This window comes from Rousettus aegyptiacus, unplaced genomic scaffold, assembly GCF_014176215.1.
Source record: "Rousettus aegyptiacus isolate mRouAeg1 unplaced genomic scaffold, mRouAeg1.p scaffold_m13_p_4, whole genome shotgun sequence".
NCBI lineage: Eukaryota > Metazoa > Chordata > Mammalia > Chiroptera > Pteropodidae > Rousettus > Rousettus aegyptiacus.
The window spans coordinates 107,914,913-107,940,272 of NW_023416307.1; the positions used below are offsets into that span (position 1 = coordinate 107,914,913).

The 25,360-nt window shown below is 39.5% G+C and overlaps 1 protein-coding gene across 15 annotated transcripts in view; it reads left to right on the forward strand.

The window, feature by feature from the left end:
* Positions 1-25,360, forward strand: part of CADPS (calcium dependent secretion activator) — a 442,570-nt gene that overhangs the window by 363,394 nt on the left and 53,816 nt on the right. For all 15 annotated transcript variants that reach the window (XM_036218629.1, XM_036218630.1, XM_016150172.2 and 12 more), the window contains 4 exons: positions 2,020-2,175; positions 5,889-6,036; positions 13,186-13,260; positions 14,153-14,236. In XM_036218629.1, the coding sequence (XP_036074522.1) occupies positions 2,020-2,175; positions 5,889-6,036; positions 13,186-13,260; positions 14,153-14,236 (463 nt within the window). The remainder of the gene's footprint in view (positions 1-2,019; positions 2,176-5,888; positions 6,037-13,185; positions 13,261-14,152; positions 14,237-25,360) is intronic.

The following is a 25,360-nucleotide window of genomic DNA, read 5'->3' on the forward strand; positions in this document are numbered from 1 at the left end:
TTCATATTTGAAAAAAAGTTTCTAAAAAACATAAATCATATTCATGCTAAGATGACTACATTAAAAGTTAGATTAGGTACTAACTGTTAATAATTTAAAAATAAATATCTGAAAGCTTCTCTTACCTTCTTCTGTGCATGCTCTGTGACATTGTTTTTGAAAAGATATGAATCAAGACATTGTAATAAAGCAGATAATGGTCTCTGTTCAATTAATTAAGGCATGAGTGGGAACACATTTTGGTAACTGCTCAGCAATCAAAATAATCTTGGTGCTATTGCCTTAACATTAACAGTTTATCTTAAAAATAAAAAGAAAATATTCTTTTCCTCATGTCAAAACTTAATAATAAGCTCTTCAAAGAAAAAGAAAAAAAAACCCTAGAAGAATTTTTTGAAACTCTGAAACCAGATGGGTGTCAAAATGTTGTTGTAATAAATACCAATTATTGCATTCATATGTACTTAATGATTTAAAACATACAACCATGCAGTTCCAAAACGGGGTTTAGACTAGACAAAGTTGGGGTTTCTTTTTCCCAGGAATAGGATGGGGTGGAGGAAAGGCTGAACTTTCATGGAGAAACAATGCATTCCCCCACTTTTGAACAATGCTTATGGCAGTATCTGAAAAGAAGGCGTAGATTCTCAATCACCTACCAGGAAATGCCTGATTCTATATCTTTTCATAATTCCAGTTTCCTCCTTTGCCACCTTTCATTTTAAGGACGTGTTTTCATGTTACCTGCTCCTTCGTGTCAGATACATCTACGTACTGACCTCAGACTGGTCTGTCCTTGAAAACATTACCCTGTTGGTCCAGGCCGTAGGCTCCCTCTCGGCATGTTGGGAGTATGCTCCTTCCCCACCCCGCAGTAGCTGTGTATGCATTTATGCACTAGCTATATTTCTCTCTGAAGCATTAATTCAATGCAGCTGGCATCTGTCACAATAGAAACACCCACTCTCATCTGTTTCTATAGACGATGTCAGAACAAGTGGTAATGCATGGTGTGTTGGACATTTTATAAATTACCGTGTTAGCATTAGTGGTATGCGAGGAAGGGGGTGGGAAGTGGCCACCCCTCAGAGCTCCAAATGGTATTGTTACAAAAGAGAAAGCCAGCCAGAGAAGGGCAAGCGGGTGAGAGATGGAGCATTTCCCATACTCAGGCTTTCCGTGAACGCCCCAGGTAAAAGTTCCTTAGACATCATTGTACAGAAAGGAATCAAGACCAATTTCCCCATCTGTACAGAGGACTGGGTAAGATGGTGCAATGGTAAAGAAAAAATAAAGCTCAGGTTTTGAGGCCTAAAGCTTTGCGAATATCCCTTGTTCACTCGCCTAACCCTCAACTTGCCTCGTCCTGGGGCTGCCTATGCAATGGGCTGGTCTATGAAAATTGGAATAGAACCAAACTGAAGAAGAGCCTTGGATTCAAGGTATCCAGGTGTACTCATCTCGATTTGAGTCACCCCAATTTCTTACCAGCTCTTCAAGAGAGAAAGCAGGTCCTCGCTCACCACTTTGTTAGCACTGTCCTTTTAAAACTAAGTTTTGTGCAATCTCCAAGAGGCCTCTGCTCTGGAGGGGAGCTGGGGAAATGCATGAAACCCTGAATTTTAATAACTGCATGTTGCCATGTAGTTATTATTTGTTGAGACTTACTTCTCCCTCTGGTTCGTGGCCTTCATCTGAATCATCACATGTGTTAATGTGGTTATTAAAAGAAGGCTGATTTTTACCATACATCCTTCTCCTGGCCGTTGTGGGGCAATACCTTCCTCAGACTTCTCACTGGTCTGGAATAACTGGCTGAGCGAAGCCGACTAAGTCCTGTATGGTAAAACTCAATATCTGCCGGTGGAGACTGCCCCCACCTCCACCGCCAACACGCGTCGTTTTGTATGTTGAAGCCACTGTTTGCCTTAAGCCTTCTAGTCTCCAGTTGTCTTTGTGTCGGCTTTTCAGAACCTGAGGCCAGTGGGTGACTCTTGTTTTCGATTTTTATCCTGCCAGTAATGGATCAGGAACTTCAGAAGATCTGTTCTGGAAACTTGACGCCCTTCAGACCTTCATTCGGGACTTGCACTGGCCCGAAGAAGAGTTTGGAAAACACCTGGAACAACGGCTAAAGCTGATGGCAAGTGACATGATTGAATCCTGTGTCAAAAGGTAAGCGTGGGTGTCTGGACAGGCTCTGCATTCCTTCCTCACTATACACTGACTCAGGGAAGGGTAGATGACCACTCTTTCAAATGGCCATAATTTGGAGTATTTTGAAGAAGACGATTGCTTGTCAAAGTCAGCTGAAGTGGTGGCCACCCATGTCTAGCTTCTGTTCACCTGCCCCATGTCTGTCCCAAACCCAATACAATGTGGCTGCCAGCTTTTTTACTTAGCTCCAGGAGTAAAGGATCCATGTCGGTTCTTGTTCACCTTTGTATTCCTGATATCTAGCAGTGTTTGGCACAAAACATTTACTTAATAAATGCATATTTAAATATAAGAGTGTATGTATGCATGGGTGGATAGCTAGATGAAAATGAAAGAAGCACGTACAATTCTAGAGCCTGGGTACTCAGTGCAGGTAGCAGGAGTCTAATGCCTTTCCTGCTGTGTGGGCAGGAACTCAGCAGCATCGTTCATTCTGTATATATGAACAGAGCCTGTACTCTGTGAAAATTATTAGTTGTCTTGCCTAAAATTGAACTAGATATCAACAAGAGGCCATGAGACACTTTGCCTACTTTTTCACTGTGGGATGTATGATTAAGGTGGGAATACTGCACTTGAAATTCCCAGGTATACTGTTCTGAAGGTAAGAAAAAGAAAAATGAGAGCAATGTTCATCCATTAAACAGAAATTGTTTGAGCTCTTCCTATATGCCAGGCACAGTGCTAAGTTCTTGGCATACTGTGAAGAACGAGAGACTGTATTCCTTCCTCATGGAGTATCTATATCTGTATATCCTTAGATTTAACATCATTATCATCACCCTGTCTATCCCCAGACACACATCCAAGTCCTTTTCTTCCAGTTCACAACTGTTCCATTATTTTCCTTATTCAGAAAAAAAAAAAAAAAAAAAAAAAGGACTGCAAGCAGCACAGGCCACTCCAGATCTCCAGATGTTGTATAGTTTAGTTGATGGACCAGTTGTGAGAGATGGAGGCTGAGTTTGGCTAGGAGTGCTCTGAATTCATCATTTTATATCTTGGGAAAAGAAAAAGAGAAGTAGTAGTGTCAAAACTGGAACCAAAAAGGCAGAATGATATCACAGTCCCAGATAGATGAGTGTTTCAGCAGGAATTAGGAAAGGAACTACGGCTATGGAGAATCTGGCCAGGTGTTTGATGGCACTTCAGGAAGCTTGAAGTCTTGGTGTTCCAGATCTTGTGCTTTGCTATTTTCTTCTCACTCTTAGAATCAATGGCAAGCCTATTTCTCAAACTTAAGGTCAAAATGTTTCCTTGGGGTTTTGAATTTTACCATCTTGCACATAATCTGTACCAATTTTAGGAAAAGCTGAATTTTCCTTATGGCAAAACCATTTTATGAAAACTACTTGCAGGGCAGTTCCCCTGCAGCAAAATGTTCTTCCCTGATCTGTACTAGGAGCTGCAATGCATTCAAATTAAGACTTACTAACTTCTGACCTGTGCACGCAATTGTACAGAAAGACATGTATGCCCTTCTCTGAGTCAGCCATATATAAGATTGTGAGTTCCACAGAAGGAAGGAATATATCCTGTTCATTTTGAGCTCCTCACCCTCCTCATGTCCCAGCATTATACCTAGCACATAGCTATTAGGTAACCTTTTATTAATAGGAGTTAGTCGGGGCCAGGTGTAACTGCATGTGTACACCTGGCCCTGGTGTCCCTTTCAGTTAAGGCCACAGACATAAGCACAAACACAAACACGAGCAAACATAGGTGGACATTTCATCCCCAGACCTCCAGAGTCAGAGGGTAAAACATGAAGTAGTCTTTGGATGTTTTAAGACATAGAATCTGCATTTGTGGAGCCTAGAACCTTTGCTTTCCTCTTTGGGACAGAATAAATGGCCCTTAGTAAGGACATGTTTTCATAGATGTAAATATGCAGCTCCAAAAAGTCAATCAAGCACTCCTTATCTCCCAGTTTCTGAGAAATTTAAATCATTTATTTGATGGACTTTACAGAGCTTTTAGTCTAGTGTATATCAGGTACCGTGCTCCACACAAAACAAGGCACCCTAACTCTGCCCTCAAGGAGAGTCAGTTGGATTAACTGACCTCTCCATCCTTGGCTTTTTGGCCCTAGAGAGTCCTCTCGGTCATATTAATTTTGCACTTGGCTTCTTTTTTTCAAAGCCTCAAACTCTAAGGGTTATGAACAGTTCTCCTGTGAAAACAGAAGACAATTATTTCATAGTAAGGGAGCAATTTAGCATTTCCATTTTTCAAATCAGCCCAGAACTGGTACATGAGCCTCACAAGAGATGCACAGGGACCTGTCCAACTCAGTCCCCAGCAAGTCTCCTTTTCACGAAACCAGAAAATTATGTATTTTCAGCATAGCTTAAAATGATCATCATGATTAAAAATCTACTTCAGTGCACCGAATCTTTAGAAGCCAAGATACATTTATCTTTAACATGATCATATAATATATAGGAGTGTTTTAAGGGTGGGTTTTTTTTTTTTTTTTTTTTAGTTGTTTTCTTAAGAACTGGGCTTCCAACCTTAGAAATTATACTTGGCTTCCCTGCATGCACCCAGGGTGTGTTAGCAAGCTGGCATCCTTTCCTGAGCTAACTAGCTGTGTGGTCCCCCTATGCACTGTTAGAAAACTGCTACGAATGCCTCTTAAAGTGATGCTTTCCTGGTGGCTGCATGATCTCCAGAACCTGACAGTGAACAATGCTGAAAAGATGCCTTGGATGAAAGGACCTTTAAGATAACCACTTACTAACCAGGTGCTTTCCTTCAAAGACATGTGATGAAGTGGCCCACTTCTCTATAATCGTTTAAAATATAACCAGTCCCCTTTACAATGCTGATATCAAGGATTAGATCTTACACCTGTATTACCAGCTGGCCATCTCGAACTGGGTTTTTCCCATGAGCATGGTGCTAGGATCATAATTTTACCTGTCAGAATTATGTCACATTAAGTTTCCATAATTACACAATTCTTGAATTGGTAAGTATATTATGACATTTTTATTTATAGAAATAATATATTCTGATTACAAAACAATACATTGACATTGCAAAACACACAAAGAAATATAGTAGAAGTTCCCTGTTACCACTTCTCCATAATTTCACTGTCCTCCACAAACATAGCCATCTTATTTTTTTGTCATTAAAGCAATATAATAAGCTCGTTTGATTTTTTTTTTTTTACTTTCGTCTCTTTCAAAACCCGAAAGAAAAAAAAAAAACAATAACTGTCATTTAAGATTTTTCCCCACCATGAGATTTTGAAGATTGGAAACTGCTTTTTTGTTTTTTGGTTTTTTAATGAAGTGATTCAAGGTAGGCAGTTGCCAATGTGAGAGAACTTACATATGCTATAATGCTGTAATTGGGTTTTTGTTAATTCATTCATTCTCCTACAATTAGGGTTCTCCATAGCATGTAAATTATAGACAGAAATATGCCGAGCTACAGGTGTTCCATGTACTGCTGAGAAAGGAAGGGTTTACGTGGCTGTCTCCCTGAATAGTCCTTCCTTAATCGGGAAAGTCATTTTAAAAAGAACACATGTGAAGTCATTGTCGGTTGAAACTGATTACAGCCTTCAATTTTCTTTTTCACTGACCTCTCAGAAAATGTCTCCTCCACCTGCTGCCATCTGAATGCTGAATTGGTCTTTTCCTACTTTGTTTTAATAGAACCAGGATTGCATTTGAAGTTAAGCTGCAAAAAACCAGTCGATCAACAGATTTTCGAGTCCCACAGTCAATATGCACCATGTTTAATGTTATGGTTGATGCCAAAGCTCAATCAACAAAACTTTGCAGCATGGAAATGGGCCAAGAGGTAAAAAAAAAAAAAAAAATACAGATTTTTTTTTCCCCACCCGCCATTGATCATGTAGAAGAAAACTTCACAATTTCCTTCCATCTATACTAGTCTGTTAGTTTGAGAAATATACTCTAACATTGAACATTAAGCCACAGATGAATGTTTGGTATCTATTTGTTAAGTAAATGTCTAAGGCATGTGCTAATGAGCATGCCAGTCGCTTGGAAGTGATTTTTGGCTGGAGTCGAGGTGGCCGTAAAGTTCCTTTAAGTCAAATGATGTTTGATGATCTTATTTATTAGGCTGGTATCTCCAACAGATCTCTTTGCCAGAATGCAAGTCATTTTCACATTTGAAGTGTGTTTTATCACTTTGAACATCTGGATAGCAGGAGAGCTTTCTTTTTGTATCATGCTATCTTCTGTGTAAGATTGCCCTGCTATCCAGTCTCCAGCAGTAGGTTCTGAATTTCTAAGAAATCTCAGACTCTAATTCTCCTCAAATTGACTCGATTGTGAATCTTTCCTGACCAAAAGTTTAGTCCTATGCTACGTTTCCAATTCCAAAGTGGTATTTAAAATGTAAAGGAGAAAGAAACAGCAACTTGGGCTTGATTAAAGACTATCATGATCATTTTTCTCTGATGGCCTTAAGCCAGCTAGATATTCATATACCAATTTAGAATTAATTCAGAAACATTTCTGGCAACTCTCATGTTGTTGCCAATTGGCATAAATTGCTCCTAAATCAGATCTTTCGATACCAGCCCTACATGCTCAGAATTTTTACTAAATTATATTTGTTCCTTCTTCGTTATTTATTTTCTCTTTCAGCACCTTCCTTTTTTAAACGTGGGTTGGTTGTATTCTCTTCCTGGCAAGATAATCTTTAACGTTCTTTCCCCTCCAAATCAGCTTCCTCAACCACACATTTTAGCCTCTGCTCCTGACTGTTTTTCTCATTGGGGACTTTTCCTCAGGGGACTATGGTCCTGGCATGAGGGTCAAATGCAAGGGGTTCTCTTTCCCAGCTGCATTTGCTGCATGCGAATGTTCTGGAGCAGCGGTTCTCAAATGTCAGTGTGCATCAGACTTATTGAGAGAGCTTCTTAAAACCCAGATTGTGGGGTCTCACCCCAAGAGTTTCTGATAAATCTAGGGTGTGATCCAAGAATTTGCCATCTGACAAGTTGCCTGATACTGATGCAGCTAGCTGGTCTGGAGATCACACTCTGAGAATCACTGGTCTGGAAGCTCGGTATCCAAAAATGACTTAAAGAGAAGCACTCAGGCACAAAGGACAGCATCCTGAGAAAGGCTTAGGTTGGGTATCTTACCCTGGTTATGCTGCAAACTGGAGCTGGTCAAGTCGCTCACTCGGTCTCTTTAGATTTAGTTTTCTTCATCTGTAAAATGATAGCACAATTCTAGTTTTATTTAGGCTATTTTTAGTTGCAAAATCAGTTCTTCAGATCTTACCAAAGCCAGAATGTGAAACAGATAAAATTAGAGCTGCTGTGGATTAAGTAGAGGCCAGGGGACCAAGGAAAAGGGGGCCCAGAGCCCAGGCTACCATGTTCCTCTACATTTCTGTATTTCTACACTGCACATCACCCACATACTCCCGCTTCTCTAAGGGACTCTAAACAATCACTTAGGCTTCACAGAGCCTACTTTCAAAACCCTACTGTGAACGATCTGTAAGAATCTTGGGTGTTTTCAGACTCCTATTCTTCCTGATTTTTTCTCCCTTGGTGCTTCTTTCTCACCGCGCCCTCCCCACCCCCATGGAGATCTAATTCATATACCATAGAATTCACTCTTTTAAAGTATACAGTTCAATAAATTTTAGTATCTTCACAAAGTTGTACAACCATCACCACAATCAGTTGTGGGATATTTTTATTACCCTAAAAAAGAAATACAGACCCATTAGTAGTAATTTCCCAACCCTCTTTCCCCAGCCCCAAGTAACTACCACTCTATTTTCTATTTCTAAGGACTTGACTATTTGAGCAGTTCATGTAAATGGAATATACTATTATGTGGCCTTTTGTAACTGATTTCTTTCATTCAGCACAATGCTTTCGAGGTTCATCCATGTTGTTGCATGTATCAATATTTCATTCCTTTCTATAGCTAGATAATATTCTATTATATGTATATGCCACATTTGTTTATCAGTTCATCAGTTGATGGACATTCACATTGTGTCAACTTTTTAGCTACTGTGAATTATGCTGCCATGAATATCATAAATATTCGTGTACAAGTTTTCATGTGGTCCTATGCTCTCTTGGATATATACCTAGGAGTGAAATTTCTGATCATATGGTCGGTCACTCTATGTATAACATTTTTAAGGAACTACCAAACCGTTTTTCCAAAGTGGCTATGCCATTAATATTCCCATCCTTAATGTGAGAAATGTTATTTCTCCACATCTTAGCCAATACTTACTATCTGTCTTTTTTCGAGTATAGCCATCCTGGTGGAGTCTCGCTGTGGTTTTGATTTGCAGTGATGTTGGTCATCTTTTTCATGTGCTTATTGACCGTTTATATATATTCTTTGAAGAAATGTCTATTCATATTATTTGCTCATTTTTAAAATTGGGTTGTCCTTTTATTATTTAGTTATAAGAGTTCTTTATATATTCTGGCTGCTAGACCATTATGATTTATATAATTTTCTCACATGCTGTAGGTTGTCTTTTTACTTTTCTGATAGTAATTCTTTAAAGCACAAAAGTTCGTTTATGTTTCATGAAGTCCAATTTATCTATTACCCCTTGGAGCTTCTAGAGATGTCTATTTCAACTGAATTTCACAAGGATAACACCATTCTGAGGTGGGAAGGGTTTTTACACTAGGACTGGTCTCCCTTTCCCCTCAGTAGCTTTTAATGCCCCTTTTCAGATTGACATGCTTGTGGTCATGTTTAAAGAACTCTCCATACCTGATCAGACAGCTAAATAATTCTTCCAAACAAGCCAAGTCACTCTGATCTTAACTTTTTTTGTGAACTGGGTTTTGGGGAGAATAGTGAGAGGTATTGTCATAGACCCCAAGTGAAAATCCAATGCAGTTTATGGAGCCCTTTCCCAGGGAAAAAATACTTTCACATAATTTTTACTGTACAATTTCAGAGGACCTATGAACTTTGTTAGGCCGAACTAAAGACCCCAGTTGGAGATATATAATGAGAAATAACAAGTTCTCTGAGGGATCTTGCTCTGTGGCTGTGACCTTTAGTAGAACTTCAATGGGAAGTCTCATGCAAATGGTCTCTCCTTACCTCTTCTCACTTTGTAGAATAGTAATATTTATCTACAAAGTAAAGCTGAATCATTCAAATGAGATTGGCCGAAGGTGGCTGGAAAATATCCTGAAATTGGGAGGATAGAAGTCTAATTTTCTTTTGTAGTTTTCCCTTTGTGAGTATTTGATATTAAGCTCATATTATAGATCTAGTTACTAATATCTGCTTCCACCTGGATTCCAATGCCCTCAATGTGTTTAGACTAGATGTTGGCCAGGTGATACAATATCCTCCAATTTTAAGATCACTTCACGAATTTCATCACTGGGGTAAAGTACCATCTAAAGGCAGCTGTTGAAACATTTGCTAACCATACTTTTCCATCTTAAATATTTATTTTTTTTCCATTAAAATTTGTAAGACACCAATAGAGAGGAAATTGTGTATTAAATAGTTTCTCACTTGGTCTAGTGTGTTTTCATCTCATTTCCAAGGTCAGATGGTCTTAACAGAAAGACAACATACACACAATCTGTTTCATGACAAGGCAAAATGTGCAGCACAGGAAGTCAAGTGGAATGATTTTTCACAAACTGATTGTGAATTTGCAGCAACTTAGCTTATTGGAAGCAAAAGTAAACTCCCCAAACTCTCCTTGCCATCGAAGATTAGTAGTTCGCTTGCTATCATTATGATCTAGTGCCCGAGAATATAATTTAGGGGTATTATTATTATCATCATCATCAAGCCAACCCAGGAAGAACAGCAGAAGCGAATGAAAAATGCAAAACTAGGAAGGATCCCTTTTTGTACTCATATTGGGATGCAGGTAGAATTGGATAATTCCTCCGACTGCAAGAAATTTTGTGACAAGATAATCTAGTTGGGTGGATGTTAATTAAAAGAGGCCTCAGTGGTACTTATATCTCTTCACGGAGCTCCACAACTCCATGGAACAATTTATCTCCCAAGAAAGAGCAGAGTAAAGGGAGCGTACTCACTCTTGCTCCAGAAAAGCAAGTCAGTCAATAAGTCTTGAGTGAATCTGGTAAAAAGAATCCATGTATTTTGTCATTACTTATATAGGAATGGGGGGACTGCTTTGTTATGTACCCCTTTACTGCATGATAAGCATAGTAGATTTTACCCTGACCTACTACCTCTCTCAAAGTAGGTTTTATTTAATTGAGATTATAATTTGCATACAATAAAGTATATAAATTTTAGATGAGTTTAGAGAAATGCCTACACACATGTAACCACCATGTTAATCATTAGCTTTAGTAGTTATAATACTGCCGTATAGCCCTTCAATGTTCCGAAACCATGTTTTCATGCATTGTTTTAATACTTGGTTAGGTGAATATGATTTCTATATTCATAACAGAGATAATTCTAACCCTATTGCAGAGATGAGGAAATAGACCAACAGAGTTTGACATGCTCAAGTTTCCACCGGAAGAGTCCAAATGATTATATCAAAACATTTTTTTTCGTAAGCAGAATAAAAAAAAAATGTGGAGGAGTAGACATCAAAATATTCATATAGAGTGAAAGGGAGGGAAAGTGGGAGTACCTGGAGAGAAGTCAGGGCCAAGTTTGGCACACAAAAAATTGAAAGTGAGAAGAGGTTCCCACAAACCACCATATACTTTAGTTTGCATTCCGTCGAGAACAAAAAGGTGTGTGATTCCCCCATTTATGAAGAGAAAGCTTATTCGTCCTTTGAGAAAGAATGACATTATTAACTCCTCAGACCAAATCCTGCCTAACTCTTTCTTAGTTGAAGCATAGAGAACACTTGCTCTTGGCTCTGTTTGCCATTTCAGCCAAGTTTTTCAAGAGAACGTCTTTATTTTCAATGATACTCTTTGCTTGGTTCGAAGCCCCTCGTTTAATATTTTACATTGTATTATTTTCCCTACAACTGACTTTTCTCAGTTAGTTAAATCTCATAAATAATTTAATAAATGTGGATCATTTATAGCAATCCAAAGAAAATCTAGCAGAGGGAGGCAGTCACATGAGGAGGGAAAGTAAGCATGTGATTCTGGATCTTATCTCAAGACCTAAAAATGAATTTGGAGCCCTGTCAATATTCCTGAATTCCTTTGCTCTGACATCTTTCTTTGTGTTTCTAGCACAGAATTCTGCAGATAGTTTTTGCATTTAGCTTCAGGTTTATGCCACTTACTAGTAAATCCTTTTGTGAAGTTAGCAATAGAGCCAACATGGGTTCTGTTTATCAGGACTATACAACATGGGCCATTTGCTTTCTTGTTTTTCCTCTTATCAACTAAAAGAAAACTAAAATGACACGACTGAGCAATAAGACCATCTCTCCCTACCTTTATCTTCTACTTTATAATATTGAAATTACAAGTATAAGTTGACAAAATGTTTTCACATCCAGACCCTTACTTGATCTTCAAAATAGATCAATGAGTCCAAAAACAAAATGCCAGGTCAGGACTTGGCCCTATTTTATTAAGAAGAGCAGCAGCAACAACAACAACAACAACAGTGATAATAAAAACATCCTTGCTAAATATCTTTATACAGAGTCTGCCTCATTCCCTGTAAAATCAGTAATTTGTACTGGCTTCTCCCCTCCCCTATTGGGTCTGGGTGGTAGTATTGTCTGTTTTTTTACAGATGAAGAAACCAAACTATATTTTCTTAGGCAACATGACTTATCAGCTTTGTGCTGGAACTTTATCTAGATCTTCCAATTACAAACAAAACTTTCCTATAATTTTAAATGAATTAAACCTAATTCACATCCTTTTGCTCACCTTCAATAATTCTGATTGCCAGTTATCAGAATATTAAACCATATTACTGTGGCTTATTATTTCTGTATCTTTTCATATCTTTTTGGATGGTTTGTTTAATTTTTATTTTCTCATATATCTTTTTGTCCTAATTTTTATTTGCACTGTTCCTTTTTTTTTTTCATTCCTAATTAATCATCCTTCTGAAAGTTTGGTAAAGAGTGGGTAAGTGCATTCTCCTTTCCAAATAGCAATGTTTTACATTGTTATTTTTTATTAAGGAAATATGAAATAATTCAAATGGGTACTAAAATGATCTAATAAATGTCAAGGAGCTGGCATACAGTATTTTCTGTTGAAATCAGTTTTTCTTTTTTCCTGGCATTTACAGCAGATTTTTGTTTGTGTAGGGGTTTGTTTTTGCATTACTATTTAAATTTAATAACCGACAGCAGCAGTTAGAGAAATTGTAAAACTTAGCAGCAGTCTCAGTAGAGGCTGTTAACCTGGATCTGCTTATCCATCAGCGGAGAAAATGAGTGGCAGCCACAAGGGTTCAGAAAGAGACATTTGCCTCAGCGCTGAGTCAGCACCTTAAGATAGAACTAGGGGGGCTCTGAGGCAAAATATCCAAAGGTCTTGGAACAGTTTCTGCCAAATCATTCACAGCGTATTGGTCGAATTTCCTTTGGAAGGATTCTACCTCCTAAGCTACAAATTGGTGGGGGCATCAGTTTCCGAAGATAATTTTTTATCCCCTGTATTAAATTATTGTGGTATCTTGTTTTGTAAAACCCAAATCGACACACTGCTAGGCCGTTAAGCTATCAGTGAAAGCTATTTGTAAATGTGTCAAGCTATTCGTAAATGTACATATATCTCTACATATATCAAAGCCATTGAAAGCATTGGGTGAGGAACAATGGGCCTGGTAATTTTTTTTAAGTGCTTTGGATCTCTCTTCATCAAAGACCTGAAGTCAGAATCTTATAGCTGCTTCTGGGGCTGTGGAAATAAACTGGGTCTGCAGGCCAGGCTTTATTTATAAATTGTGTTATCTAAAAATTACTGATGGATGCAATGCCATCACCTTCTAAACATGCTAATATTTGTCTTTCTGTGTTCTTTAGCATCAATACCATTCAAAAATAGACGAACTAATTGAAGAAACTGTTAAAGAAATGATAACACTCTTGGTTGCAAAGGTAACCTTCAGCTTCAGGTGAAATGTTTCATTGCAAACATTGCTTTGTTATGTCTGCATTTCCATTAAAATGTAACACGTTAAAAAGTTGAGCTGGATACTTATATTTCTCAGGAAACAAGATTGTACGTCACCCAGTCTCAGCTCCGAATGATTTTTCTGATGATTGCAAGCCGTGTGAAGATGAATTGATGAAGTGGCATATGTTAACTTAATAAGAATTTGTCCCCAAACGTTGCACTAGGTTATGCGGAAAATGTTTGTTTTGTTTCTCAGCACTGACAAAGTTAGATTTTTAAATACAGAAAGTTAAATGGTAATAAGGAATTCTGCCATCATGAAAACCCCCTTTTCTCTAGTTTCACATGCAGTGAGAGTCATAATAAAACATAAAAGTCAGATAAAGCTATTTCAGTCACCCTCATGAATTATAGAATTTTAACTAAGTAATGTTGAATGGGAAGACATTTATATTTGCCAGTGCTAAACTTCTGTTTCCCCCAAATTACTGATAAAATACAAATAAAAATAGATTGGATTAAATGTAGTGCTAATATGTAACGTAAAAAAACGGTTTTGCGCAGTTTTGGATTTTAAAAAGTGCATTTAATATTATCGCATGCTATATGCAACTCAATAATATTTTGTCACTTTGCACTTCTGTAACACTCTCTATTTGCAATCACATAATAATGAAGAGAAAGCCGGATAAGTCAAATATTTCTATGTAAAGGCAGTCTATTCATTTTCCCAAAGGCTGAATTCAAATAATAGAATGCGAAAATGAGCAGAGAGCTCAATGCTGGTCTTATGTGATTGGAAGGTGTTGCTCTTTGTTGTGAACAATTATAGTTTGAAATAATAATTTTTTTTCTTTTTTGTTGTTTTACTAGTTCGTTACTATCTTGGAAGGAGTACTGGCAAAATTATCCAGATATGACGAAGGGACTTTGTTTTCTTCTTTTTTGTCGTTTACCGTAAGTAAAGAGCTTTACAACGTTATTTTTATTAAGGAAATATGGAACAATTCAAATGAATATTAAAACTATCTAATAAATGTCAAGGAGCTGGCATAGGGGAGAAGTGTCATTTTCTTTTTGATTTGTGTATATATGCTAATTGCAGTCAACTACCAGTATGTAATAACACTAGGAGAATAAGCAGGACATTTTATAAGAGCAGGTAATCCAAAATCATTTTCTATTTCATCTGTGAATATACACTATGTGTTCATGTATATGTATGTATGCGCGCACACACATGTCTCTCTATGTTTGTATCCTAAGAGAGAGTTACCGGCCTGAGCCCAACTTAGCTATCTTAGGCAAATCACTTAATGTTACTGAGTCACCATTTCCTCATCTGTAAATGATGAAAATTAATTTTACAGGTTGCAAACGGAGGCCTACAGGTCACATAGAGGCTGTAAATATGTTTTAATTGGTCCTCGCTGCGTCAGGTACACTTTTCTTAAGTGGATTGCCCACCTTTAAAAATAAGGAGAAGCCCCAGAGAAGTCTGTATTCTAGGGCTGTCTTTATAAAGCGGATGGTCAGCAGCACCAGGCCTGTGTATGTGCATAGCAGCAGTCTGCTGGAGCTGAGTCACAGCGGTCTCCACAGCCGATATGTATTTGCCAGTTTCCTGTAGTTCCCTCCTGCCTGTTTCACTCATTCTGACCTGTCTGGGCTTGGGGACACCTCTGGCACAGATGGTCAAGTCTGTACAAATTCTGAGGGGCTCTTATTCTGTGCCAGGATTGGGTAAGACCATAGAATTGAGTTGAGTGGGGGGCAGAAGCCAGCCTAATTCTCTGTAGGTAAGTGATCGATGGAGATGGTCATTATAAAAGGACTGTTTTGGGGCCCGGTTCTCTGCCCCTTCCTGTGTTTGGCAGGCACTGCAGCTGCATGCTTTCTTGCCATTTTTGATGGTAGGATGCTTGCTGGCTCTGAGACCAGCTATTCTCCTCTGACAATACCATAGGAAGGGCCATCAATTTAGGACCCATTATCTATGGGTCTTTAAAATAGCCTAACTGTATGAAGAATTTCCTAGGAGGGCACTGAATGCCAAGACAAGGCCCAGCACAAAAAAGGAGGTAGCACATCATCATCTTTGGAATCTAATAAAATTGGGTTCAAATCCCATTAGCAATATTAACCAGCTGTGTGATCTTGAGTAGGTGCCTCATCCTCTCTGAGCCTCATATTCTCTAAGTTTTGCTTTAGTTTCAATTTTGGTTTTAGAGAAATGTGCTGTTATTTCATTTTGCTTTTTGCTTGTGTGTTTTAATTACAGTCAACTACCAATGTTGTGTGGGAGTGGGAGTAAATAATATCTTCCATAATTAGCTGTCATGAGGATAATAACATAAGCAAAAGAGCCTAGCATAGTCCTAGCACATAGTAGGTCTCAATAAATGGCAGCTATTATTTATAAAAGATATCTAATATGATTATTAAACATTGTAGACCTACATGCACACAGATTCTTTCCAAATATGCCCTACTTTGGTCTTTCCTAACCCATACGTTAGATTTCCTGAGAATTAAGAGAAATGTAGACAGAAAACATTTGAAACAATTCTAGAGAGCATCCACTTATCTTCATGTCCACCTTGTCCTCATATGCAGCTCTGACCTTCCCAGGTATGAGGATTGAACTCAATCCCAGAAAGTGCGATGACCCCAGTCCCTGAAATTTATTGGCAAAGAGGGGGTGGGAAGAGGTTGGTAACAATAGGAATTCTATTCGATTTCACTCTGTGAACCACCCATAATGTGTCACAGCTGAAAGGGAACCTGTCCAACCCACTCTCTGACAAACAAAGAAACCAAGGCCCAGAGAGGGGGAGTAATTTGTCTCAGGTCACACAGCAATGGGCAGAGTGGTGACAGGAACCCAGGTCTTCTTTGCCAGCTTTCCCCCACCACTGAACAGCTTCCTGAAGAGAGTGGGATTCAGCTGGCACTTGCCTGGCACTAGAAGGCAGATGGGCAAATAATGAGTGGGGAAGATTCATAAAGAAGGATTCAGGGCACATGAGTGGGAAATATTAGATAATCTTTTATTTCTCAATGCAGTCATGGAAATAGTGAAAAGAGGCAGAAGTAAATGCAGCATTTCTGGAAAACATTCCCCTGACACCCACAAAAGATATCACTTCCTTTGAGTCTTCATTTCGAGCAACCATTTTTTACTGCATTGGACTTGAACCAGTGAAAACCAGGAAAGCTCTGTGATTTACTGAGCAGAATTCAATCTACTGAGAGTCCATCCTAATTAGTGACTTACCAAGAGGACTAGCGAAAGGTGGTCCAGTGGCAGTGATATCGAGGACATGGTACCAAGGAGATTCTCACGGCAGCATCTGAAACCAGGAAGACCTAGCACAGCCTATGCAGGAGTTTTCAAGCTGAAATTCTCATCCTCTCAGCTCCCTTTTCTGAGACATTTTGCAGTCACCCAGCATGCCTAGCGAAGTCCCTGCCACTGTAGAACACTTCGGTGCCTGTTGCTGGGCCTATAACTTCCCTTCCTTAGTGACACTTCTCCCACACACTTGGCCACCCCCAGGCCAAAAGCACCCACTTATCATTTGCAGCCTGTGTTCTCATCTCCTGCTGGTATTCCAGTGTTGGAGCCCGCGAGCTGTGCTTAGAGGTGGCAGGAATATCTCCACACGTGGATTCTGAGCTTCAGCCCAAATTTCAAAGGGCCTCTGAAGACTTCCTGCAGAAGTCTTCCCAGTTGTATTGATTACCCTGGAGTGGACTGGAGGTGAAGGGTTGAGCAGAGACAGCAGGTATTGCAGAAAGAGCCTTGACATCAATGATAGGAGAACCACATGTGAGTCCTGGGACCCTGGACAGAGGCATAGAGATAGTGCTGACATGCTGGCAGGATTTCCTTAACTCTGCTCCCATTTCTGATTCAATTCTTCAAGTATTACTGTGCACTTACCACATCCCCACCTCAGCAGGACTGCCAAGTATGAGCCATGTGCTCTGCCCCCCAGAAAGCTGACAAGTATCGACAAATATGCCACCCTTTCCCCCTCTTTCTCCCGCTGAGCGCCTCCTTTCCTGGGTGGGCTTGATTTCATGGTCCAAGCCAGACATTTTGGAAAACGTCTGCAGTGGCACAGAGCAGGCAGGAATATTTATTTCTCGTCTCCATCTGCATTGCTTCCTCTCTTGGAGAGGAGCTGGGGGGAGGAGGGAGGATGAGATGTGGCTTCTTCGTGCCAGCCCGAGAGGCGCCCAAGCACACCCCTCCTCTCCTCCCTCCCCAGCCTCAGCAGCAGTAGCAGCCTGGGATTTATGGAGGCAGGCGCCTTTGGAACTTTGGAAAGATCAGCCCAGTTGGAAGTCGCAATTAGCAACTATCCGCCCATTTCCCTTGCCTGCAAGATGTGCTTTTGTGTGGGTTGCCTGTTTGCAAGAGTCCCCATTTGTAGGTAGCTTCATGCTGTTCTTTTATGAGGCCAAGATAGGGGACAAGCAGGTGCTCAGGTGCCTCTCCCAGTAAGTTAAAATCCTTTCCTTGGTTCTATCCAGGTGTTAATCAGTATGCTGATTCTGGAATCCATTCATTCATTCATTCACCCACTCAACATATATTAACCGAGCACCTATATGTCATATGTTGTGTTAGGTGCTAGGGACACACGTTTTCTGTCCTTGTAAAGCTTGCATTTAGGAAATAAGACACACAATGAAAAGGAAACAAAATTATAGAGTAGGGGAAGTGTAGTACAGGCCACAAACTAGAAAGAGAGGAAAGAGAGGTACGGGATGGTGTTACTTCAGCTAGGATGGTTGTGGACAGTCTCTCTGAGGTGGAGACTTGTGAGCTGAAGCTTAAAGGGGTCAGCCATGGGTAAAGAGGAGGGGAGAATCTTCTGGACAGAATAGCTACAGGGGCCATGAGGCAGGAAAGCAGGAGGAATTTTGGCAGGATCTTTTGGAGGTAACAGGAGCAGGATTTAGGGATTGTGCAAATGTAGGAAGTGGACACATGAGGAGGCAAAGATGGAAGGCTTGAGAACAGTGAGGTACTGAGGAGCTCAGCTGAGATAAATGAGTCCTGAGAGTCAGTGTGGTACAGAAAAAAGACAGCCCAGAGTGGAGACATGGGATGGGACCCTAGCTCTGCCCCTTACAAGGAGCTGCGTGACCATACAAGACCACACCTTAGCCTTTAATTCCCTTCAGTGTACTATGATGCCAGTTATATTAGATGAATTCCGAAGTCTAAAATAGCTATGAGAGCTACAGCTCCTATTCTTTAAACACTTGCTAAGTGCCTGGCACAGGGCTAAGTACTTTAAATAGATTTTTCTTGGTGAATCCTCTGAACAATGCCGTCTCAAGAACACTCTGTTGCACATGATAAAACTGAGGATCAGAAAGGTTAAGCCCTCCAGTTAGATCAGTGTTCACCTTTCCTCCAAACCCTGTAGGCTTTAAGGAGGAGTGAAGATGTAAGAGGCAGCCATCCCCATCCCTGACACCAGAACAATTACATTAATTCCTCTAAAGTCTCCTAGAATTCACCATATGGAGATGGTCGCAATATGACATGGAAGCATCTCAGGACAGGGACCATAAAGCCCATTTTAGGGTTTTCGGAGACCCAAACACTATTAAATTCCAATTTCCTAGGTCCTTACCCTCTTTCACACTTTTTTCCCTTTGCCAGCATTTTATTTGTTTTGCCCTACCTAGAAATGAAACAAAGTAAACATGTTTGTTCTCGCTAGAATCCACAACCAGAGCTGGCGTTAGCCTAGAGCAACCAGCAGCCATTGACCGCTTTAGTGCAGAGCTCTTGATGTCACGTCACCGTGGTTGAAAGCCAGAAATGAATCAAGAAATTCATTTCTGTCCATAGAACATTTTGGTCAGGAAGCAGTTTAGATTTTAGAGTGGGGTGAGTGTTCACAATAGTTTGTTAGTGTTGTGCCCAATGCATTTCATTTTTGCTTTGGCTTTGGGGAATGCCCAGAATGGGAAAGATGGCTTTTTATAGTGCGGGCTGGAGATGGTGGAACAGATAGAGAGGTCTTGGGCTACTCTCAGAGGATAACATCATCGAGTGATCAAATGCTAAATTCACGTGATTCAAGTCAATTGGCTTCTACATTTCAGAGTGGAGGTGCCGACCATGGTAGTAATAGCTGATGTTTATTGAACACATACCATGTGCCAGGCACTGTGCTAAGTTATTTACATGTATTTTCTCATCTGATTCTCACAATCACCCTATATAATAGATATAATTATTATCCTCATTTTACAGATGAAGAAACTTGAGTAATGTATCCAAAGTCACACCGCTACTAAGACTTAGATTTACTACTTTATCATCACCAGAGTGTTACTCCTATAAAGGCACAGAAACCCATAAATGAAGTCAATTAGTGACTCTTCCAGGAACCATTCACTAAATAATATCATTCCTATGGGAAAGAGTCATTATTTCTCACATTGTTCCAGCAAAAATTATTTTCTAAATAGTTTACCCAGCAACCAGTTTTGCAATAAAACTGAAGGAATAGACATTCAAAATTCCGCCACTTCCTCTGTGCTTTCCAGATAATCTTCAACTTCATGTCCATCCTTCATTTAACACGTTTATTGAGCACTTATGATGTGCTAGGAACTAGGAGCTAAGCAATAAATAAGAGGGACAATGTACTTATTGTGTATTCCCATGAGGGAGATATAATCTGAACAAACAATTTGTAAATGTGAAAGTTATTCAGAGAAAGAAGTAGCTAATGAAATGGGACCAAAACCCAAAGCAACCCAACCTCATTTGGGAGGCCATGAAGGAAATGACATTTGAGCTGACGCCTAAGGGATAAGTAAAATTTCCCTTGGCACAGTAGAAAACAAAGAGAATTCTAAGGTACAAAAACAAAGAGAAAAGAGAGGATCTAGTACATTTTGGAAATTGGAAGTTCATTGTGATTCAGGGAAAGGTCAGAGCAAAAGAAAGAAAATGACAGGGATAGGGTTAAAGAGCTAGTCAGGAGCCTGATCGTGAAGTAGTTTGCCCAGGGTTATGGAATTTAAGGGTTTATTCTGGGACATTATCAAAATGAATTCAGCTGGAGAAGTTAAGAGAGGCCACAGAGAGACTGGCTACCTGTTATAAGTCAGTCATTTAAAGGCAAATTTTATTTTATCTAATGGGTTTTGTTCACATGGACCAACAAAACACCATGCCCCACAATGCTCAAGAACTATAAAGCACTGATCTGCCATGTCTCCTACCAACTTCTTTCATCAGCTGTTCCCCAGTGTTTCAGAACTTGACGTCCCCTTTGGGATGTATGACAGATAATTTTATCACCTAGTAGGACATCATCCTCATTTCCAGTTCATGCATTGAAAACGCAGTTGACAATTAACATACCTGCTGTCCAAAGCAACCCTTCAGAAGATTTTTCAGAAGAAAAAAATAGGCATCCGAAGTTAACCATTTCCCTTAATATTCTTTGGTAGATAGGTGATTATTAATCAAAGCAAACAAAACACAGACACAGTTTTGGTTTTTTTTTTTCAGATGTGAGGTACTGAGAGACCAGGTCACAGAAATGTCAGCTATGAAAGAAATACCTAATGAATACATACATGGCTTCAAACAGGAAATAATTGCTCTGAAATTAAAAGTTAGAGATTCTGACTTGACTTCTGAACCACATGCAGCGGGAAGTTTATCACTATAAAGTTAGAGGGAGAGATGTGATTGTGAAGCCCAGACTAACCGAAATGTGGGCAAGTAATTGATTATTTGTGAGCCTCAGTTTCTTTATCTGGAGAGTGGGAATGCTGAGGCCCACTTCAGGGAACTGACAGGACAAATAGAACTAAAGTGAGCGGTCAGCCTTGCATGGTATCTAATGTGTTGTAGGTGCTCCATAAATAGCCACTCCTAGCTTTACCTTCGGCTTAAACCTATAAGAAGCTTTAAATGATCCTGCTGCTTTTAACTAACAACTTTCCCACGTCTTCAGTCCTTAGCATAGCAATCCTTTCTTCTAAACAACCCAAATTTTCATTCATAATAGGACCAACCAAAACTCTCTTATAACTTCTATTTCAGCACATCCTTACATTTAAAACTTTAATTCATCAAAGATATTTTCCATTAAGCTTAGTGTATTTTTAGTATTTAAAGTTTTCATTCTTCAAGAACTTTTCACTCATACATGGTCTCTGGAATACCTTTTTATTAATCAAAATATTTGATTAACCAGAATGGAATATCCCATTCTCCAAGTATGTTTTGGGTAGAAACAGATTTGTTTTAATAAATTTGTTTGTCCAGTTCTGCTCCTTACTAGAATATAATCTTAGATTAATTAACCTTCGACCTCAGTATACTTAACTGTGAAATGGGAATAATAATAAACCCTATATTATATGCTATTGTTAGAATTAAATGAGAAAATGTCATATGCCTGGAATGGAGTTAGCATTCACTACTTGTTAGATATTGTTATTACTGTGGTTATGTCACTATTAGAATCAGTTACTCAGCCACGGATTTAAATAACTGCTGTATGTACATTATTGAGCTAGAATTGTAAATATGAAAAGATTTTTAAAAAGACTTTATCTTTATTATCTGAAAGTTACTACCTAGAGTGCATACAGCAGAAGGAACTTTTGAGATTTTCTGGTCCAGTGTTTCCAGCGATGTGCTCAGTTTCTACCTGCTGTTGAAAGCCAATTCTCTGCATCTCTTCCCATCTCCTCATGTAGTGATATCACATCGGTAGCTTAAAATTGACCATGGGAGAGCTATTTGCACCACTGAAATCAGCAAAGGCTACAAACCAGGGTGGTGGTTTCTTCTTCTCTCCTTCTTTCTGCTTCTCCGCAGCCTTTGTATTAGTATATCACTATTTTCCAAGCATAGGGTATGTACTACACAGTACCTAAGAAGATGCCAGATACTACAACTCAGCATTAAATAAAACCGATCACATTGTAAGGTTATTTTCTTTTTAATATTCATTCTTATCCTTATATCAAGCAGAAAGTTTCCACTGAGTGCTTATCTCTTATACTTCTCTAAAATTTAAGATCTTCATCTGTGTGTGTGTGTGTGTGTGTGTGTGAGAGAGAGAGAGAGAGAGAGAGAGAGAGAGAGAGAGAGAGACAGAGAGACAGAGAGAGAGAGAGAGAGAGAACGCAGGCCCCCAGGCTCAGCACCCTCAGGAGGCAGCCATGTCTACCTAGAATATATTTATTTTATTTATATTTTATTTATTTTCGCCTTCTCTTATTAAGAGTAATGTTGATTTCCATTTATGGTAGTGACATAAAATTTCCTTTTATAATTAAGTGTTTAAAAAGTGAGCCAATTTAAAGAATATTAAGTAAATAAATGTAGTATAGATGGTATATGGGCAATAGCCAAAATTAGAAAGGCAGCATTGATGCCAGAAGTTTGGAAAGTTGTGATACGTTGTAAACAGCCCAGTTTGCAGTTGTGTAAACTGAGACAGGAGAAGGAAATGACTTGAACAGCTGATTTGGTCACAGAATCCAGACATATTTTCTCATCCATTTGTTTGTTTTCCCCTCTCTTTGTCTGAGATGAAGATGGGGGTTTGAGGGGTAGGGAAGAAAAGCTCTCCACTGTGTAGCAGATCTAAATTGACTATGATGGACAAGTTGCGGCTGACAGCAGAGATGTAAACAATCTATACCCTCAAATTCAGGCTGAGAAGGGTGAGGCATCGGGATTGACAGGTGATCCCTTCATGCAGAAATATCGCTATTCAGTAATGACGGCACATCCCTCATTGCCCAGCACCAAGGCCACTCAGAAACCAGGGACACAAGTAAACATAGCCCTTGGCCTCCGGGAGCTTTTGTTCTATTGAGCTTCTTGGTATTGAGAGCTGTTTAAAAGGCAAAGCAAAACCTGAAAATGCCAGAGGTGGGAAGAAGCCCCTACTAATCATCAAATTTCAATAAGTCTTTGTGCTTGCTTAGAGATTTTTAAAACTTAAAACTTTCCAATTTGTATGTCCGAGTTTCTTTTAAAATGAATATGTGCCACGCTGACTAATGGAAAAGCAGTACTGCATCGTTAAGAGGGGAAACCCTGGTGTCCAAGGGACCGTGTTTACATGCCAGCTCCATGATGCCACCAGCTGTGGGTCTTTTAGGGCGTTGTTAAACCTCTCTGAGCCTGTTTCCTCACCTGTAAATGACGATGATCATCTTGCCCACCATTGTGAGAGTTAATTACTTAAAAATTGCTTAGCCTTATGCCAGGCAAAACATGCAACCATTGTTAAGTCTTAGTAACATTAAAAGGGTGAGTCTGAAGGAGTTCATGAGCCTTGCAGAAATCCTCTCTGAGAATAAGAAGTTGGGACAGAAACGAGGGAAACTGGAAGGAAAAACAGTTCTACTTCAATCGGGCATCTGTTCGGAAGCCCCAGGGGGGAAGAGAGATGAGAACATACACTTCCTGGACCCGGTCTCAGAGCACAGTACCCTGAGCAACGGGAGACGTGAGCAATTCTCCTTGTTAATGAGCCTGCAGCTCCTAATCGGTGCATGGAACAGAATGCTTTTGCTTAATAGAGATCATTTCCCTGCCTCTTGCCCAACTCCCCGGCAGTGCCAGCAGCTCTTTGTTTAATGAAAGGTAGGGACTTTGAGTAGTATGGTGGGAAGGGCTGTAGGAGGCATTATTACCCTCATTACTATGATAATAGTTTAATCACAATCAATATTTATGAACATGCACAGAAGCCATGCAATCAACCAGCAGCTCTGCAACTCACGGTTTTCGTGTTCTTGCCTAAGGACACTTTCCAGGAAAGCCTGGGCTCTCTCCCACCTCCCCTTAAACCCTCTGAAGCTCTATGGTGGCCCTCAGTGGTCTTTTAGAATATCTATGATCATTTCATTGATAGTTATATATGAGGTCTTATTCATTGTAATAAGTATATATCATCATAATATAATTTTTTTGCTTCTCAAAATACTTCCACAGTCATCATTTGGATTTTATCTTCAGACTTTGGTAAATTATCTTGTGAAAAAGGTAGGGCAGTGTAGGAGGCAGCATAATGCAGTAGTGGATCCTTTAAAGTCAGACTCACTAGGGTTCAAATCCTAGCTCTACCACTTCTTAGCTGTGTTCTCTGGGGAAAACAACTTAACCTCTCTGAGCCATAGTTTCTTTGTTTGTAAAAAGAGATGACAGGTTCTTATAAGAATTGAATAAAACAGTGTAAGTCAGGCATTCAATCATTGGTATATGCATCCATATTTTTATGCAACTATATATCAGGTATTGAGTATTTTTACACTGTCTATGAGAAAGCAAAACAATTGCTTTTCCTAAAGTCACATGGCCAATAGCTGAGAGAGTAAGAGTGAGCATCCAGACTTGGAATCCAAATTCTCTATTACCTGAAATTTTTTTTAATACTCATTCCATTTAACACTGGCAACTTAGGGGAGGCTTATTTTAAAACATTTTGATGCTTAACTCTTTTCTTTCAAATATGAATCGAATTTCGAAAGCCAGTTATCATTTTTCTAAGCAACGGCCATCTGGTGAGCTACCCATAAAAAATTTTTGATGTCACAATTCCCACATCTGTAAAAACAGGATTTATAAACTCTGGCTCTCCTAAAAAGGAAGGTGATAGAAGCTGTGCATCTATGTAACATCTACATGGTGCTTACGTGGGCACAGCACTTCACAGTTGGCCGGAAATGCCATTGGTCTTTGGCAAGCAATGAGGACATTTCAGCCTCTCCAGTGACAGAGCTCTGGGAATTCTTCATGCTGTCTATGATTCCAGATATACTTCAAGGGTTGTGTTTTTCTCCAGTCTTCAGAAAGTGTTGGAAGGGGTTTTCACTGTAATTGTCGCTTGGCCCCAAGCAGGAGCCACTGAGGTTTGCTCAGGCTCACCCGCACACACAGTCCCAGTACATCCACCCACTGGCACATTCTGTCTCCCCCAAGCAGTCGGTCCCTCAGTTGGCACTTGCAATTTATTCTTCCTCCCAAGATGCACTTAGAGCATCCAGATTATGTGCTGA